The sequence below is a fragment of the Sinocyclocheilus anshuiensis genome, unplaced genomic scaffold (assembly GCF_001515605.1).
Source record: "Sinocyclocheilus anshuiensis isolate Anshui unplaced genomic scaffold, SAMN03320099.WGS_v1.1 scaffold1469, whole genome shotgun sequence".
NCBI classification, from domain to species: Eukaryota; Metazoa; Chordata; class Actinopteri; order Cypriniformes; family Cyprinidae; genus Sinocyclocheilus; species Sinocyclocheilus anshuiensis.
In genome coordinates this window covers 521,119-525,125 of record NW_015549669.1, presented here as the reverse complement: position 1 = coordinate 525,125, position 4,007 = coordinate 521,119, and the positions used below count along the sequence as shown (strand labels likewise).

The window sequence follows — 4,007 nt, the reverse complement described above, 5'->3', positions numbered from 1 at the left end:
ACATCCTTAAAGTGCTACACACAAGGTGACAACTCCTATTCGAGTAAAGGAATAGTTCACACAAAAATGATTATTCTGAATATTATTATTTAATAAACTTCATGTGATTTTTATAATGTTTAAAAAAAAAATACTCACATTGCTCTTTTCCATTGCAATAAAAGCTAACAATGACCATGTCTGTAAAAAATAAAAATAAATAATAAAAAATAATAAGAAGAAGAAGAATAAATAAATAAATAAATTATGTATGTTTGTATTTATGTATGTATGTATGTATTAAAGTTTAAATCCAACCCGAACACTTTTATGAATCACTCTGGAATACGGGCAGCTATAAGTATGAATGACCGAACAGCCAATCAAATGAAACACGGAGAGAGTCAGTTTGATTCACTTCTCATGAGAGAGTTGGTGGAATTCATGTTTGTGTGGAGGACTGAGAGATCATTTTGAAAAATATCAAAATTTAAACACATCTACAAAGCAGAAATAAATACTGCTGCAAAAGCTCGAGAAAGCAGCTGAAAGACTATATAAATGCTGTATGGCTATATCAAAGCCAATCAGCTGAATTGATTTAGTTAATAATTGATATTAGTTCACAACAAATTTAAAAGAAAACATGTAAGCTTAGTCATTTTAAAAGCTTTGTATACTAATTCTAAATATTTGATTTATATTGAAAATACTTAATTTAAATTAAAAGTTTCATAGAAATAGTCACATTTTCTCATGTGCAATGCATTAAGGGTATAGCAAAATAATATATAATTCTTAAAAAAATAAACAATGAATAATTGGCAGCAAAAACAAGTACAATAGCCCTCAAATGATGCGGCACTATTTGTCAATTGTAATAAGTTAACGTAAGTAAAAAAATAAAAACTGTGAAGTCTCATGATAACACAGAATGAAATTTGAGTCATTATTGATTCATACAGTAATTCGTTCATAAATTATGGTAAATTGATATGTGGAATGGAGAGTGAGATTTGAAAGCCAAACAAATTACATTTCAGTCTGTTCCTCACACAATGTGTTATGTTATGTTATGCTATGCAATGTTATGTTATGTTATGTTATGTTATGTTATGTTATGTTATGTTATGTTATGTTATGTTATGTTATGTGATGTGGAAAAAGCTGTGTAAACATTCTCCATTTGTGTTCCACTGAAAACAGGTTTTGAACAACATGAAGTAAATAATGACAGGTTTCATTTTTGGTGAACTATTCCTTTTTTGTTTTCTTTATTATTATATGATATAACTTCCTTTATGTCATTTAAGGGGTCTGTTTTGTAATATTGTATTTAGACAACCTGTCAAAGAAACAATTTAGTGAACAAGAATTGCACTATGATATATATTCATTGAAGAATATGTTTTTTTTTGAGAAAGGAGAAAGTGATCAGACAATGTAGACATTTCTACAGAACCTATCGAGCCTTTTGAACACTGTGGGAGAAATCAGGGAAACAATGATTAAATAAGCCAAATATCCATGATGAGTGTTCATGGGAAATGCTAAAAATGACACGGTACTGGTCATCATATTCTTCTCTGAATAGTATGTTATATGTCTTATTTATATACATCTGATATGAGTACATTATGTTGCAGAATATCTGGAGGCCTCACATATATCACTCAGATTTCCTATCAACTCTTTGATGAATGGAACTGAATATGAGGGAATTGGGGACCGGGGCTTTAAATTATTGTTCTTTAAATCCATTTCAGTAGTTTCTCAAAAGTAGATCCTATATTACAATATGCATGTACCACACTCGATACAGCATTGCACAAATTATCAAGAAGAAAAGAGCTGAGGAAAAAAAAGACAGGTAAAAATCATCGATATTTAGCAAAATACAGTCATTTTCTGTTCATCTAATATATACCCTACTTTGCAAGAGAATGTTAAAATTACACATAATTTGAATAACATATACAATGAGCTTTCACCAAAGAAACATCGAGTCACATGAAGTTATTCTGATCGATACATAATTCACCATAAAAACACAAAATGCTTTTTTTCTTTTTTTTTGCCTTTGTTTTTCAACACTGTCCGTTAGATTGACCTCACGGAGCTACCTGGTTTGCTGCTACCGCCACCGTTCTGACTGGCCATTTGGTGTCGGATGTCTCTGCGGTTGATGGTGAATGCCGTAATCATCTCGGGGCCATAGTCCCTGCTCTCCGGCACGGCGCCGGGGACGTGCCTCAGGTGGCCGTCGCCCAGGCAAGTCATGGAAACACGGACGTCATCGCGGTGTTGCAGCTCATGTTGTCCTTTCCTGGCAGGTGATGGTCGTTGAAAGAGTGCATGCTGATCACTGCGTCCGTCTTCACCAAGGCTGGCGGCTGGCGGTGGAACTTCTGTTTCACTCGTCTCTCGCATGTGAACGACAGTTTGATCTCTTCCATCACCGCACGGCAGAAAGTCCTCTTGATGGAAAAAAAGAGACATGGTGGGGGGAGGACAAATAGAAAAGAGGAAGTAAATACATTCACGTCCAGTAGTTCATGTCAGCATATTACATTTATGTTTTTTTTTTTTTATTAATTTTTTTTTTTTAGCGATGCTTTTTAAAGAAGTGTCTTATGCTCACCAAGGCTGCATTTATTTGATCAACAATGCAGTATAAAATTGTGACATATTATTACAATTTAAAATAGATATTTTTTATTTTAATATATTTTAAAACATAATTTATTCATGTGATGCAATGCTGAATTTTCAGCATCATTACTTCAGTCTTCAGTGTCACATGATCCCTCAGAAATCATTCTAATATGCTGATTTAGTGGTCAAGAAACATTACTTATTATTATTATTATTATTATTATTATTATTATCGTATGTTGAAAACAGTGCTGCTGAATATTTTTATGGAAACTGGTATATTTTTAGGATACTTTGATTAATAAAAAGTTACTGAATAGCATTTATTTGAAATGTGTTTTTACTGACAATTTTGAGTAATAAAAAAAAAAAAAAAAACCTGACCCCAAACGTTTGAATAGTATTATATAAAAGATTCACAAAGGTATGTCAACTGTATGTCCAAGACAAGTTTTATGTTGTATTCTATGTGTTGTTCTTTTATACAGTTTAAACATTAAAGTTTATTTTGACCAGAACAATAGTTTTTTTTGTTACCTTTTACATAATTCAGTCTTCAGTGTGTTTTGCTTTCTTCATTTTTGACAAGGAAAAAAATATGCTATAGCTGCTTCTAAATCAGTGAGACCAAAAACAATCCTTAAAATAACCTCCAACATGTGGGGAAAAAAATAGCACAATGTTCCAGTTCAGTAGGGAGTATAATTCATTTTGAGGTGAGATGTGTGATAAAAACATTCCCATTTTTGAGTGTGCTTTTACACTCAAATACATGATCAAAGCGGTTTAAATGTCAACCTCCAGCGCTGGCATCTTATCTGTGAAATGTGTCTACATAAAAAGGAAGTGATTTGCGATTTGCTTGCTATGCTATTTGATGTTCGATCGGTTATTCATCTCTTTTCTCAAATAACAGATCCTGATGTTATCAGGTGTGAATGAACACTCAGCTTTAGTCAGCATGCAGAACGTCTTCATTTCAGAATGTCTAAAATCTGTGACTCTACAAGTGTAACCATACAAGGGCTTGGCTAGGCATGCACTATGGTCTTCTGGGTGGTTGCTAGGGTGTTTTTAGCAGTTGCTAGGGTATTGTGGGAGGGTTCTGGGAGGATTGGTTTTGATGTTTAGTTCTAGATAGTTGCAAGAGCATTACAGTTGTGGGGATGAAATTCTAAAAGGCACTAATAATTGTTATTTTCTTTCTTAGCCAAGCATCACATTATAACGTCAATTTCCAATTAATCTCACCTGTTCATGCTCTGCGTTTTTTCGAAGTTTGTAGATGAACTCTCCTATCGCCACAAACACTGACAGCACCAGACCAGACGCCAACACAATGAAGATGCCGCCAAGATTCTGGATGCCCATGG

At 33.4% G+C, this 4,007-nt stretch overlaps 1 protein-coding gene across 1 annotated transcript in view; it reads right to left on the bottom strand.

Annotated features, from left to right (window-relative positions):
- Nucleotides 1–2,171: 2,171 nt before the first annotated feature.
- Nucleotides 2,172–4,007, bottom strand: part of LOC107660312 (glutamate receptor ionotropic, kainate 3-like) — a 148,162-nt gene continuing 146,326 nt past the window's right edge. The window contains exons 17-18 of the mRNA XM_016449590.1: nt 3,886–4,007; nt 2,172–2,456 (exon numbers count right to left, since the gene is read on the bottom strand). Coding sequence (XP_016305076.1) covers nt 2,256–2,456; nt 3,886–4,007 — 323 coding nt within the window. The 3' untranslated portion in view covers nt 2,172–2,255. The remainder of the gene's footprint in view (nt 2,457–3,885) is intronic.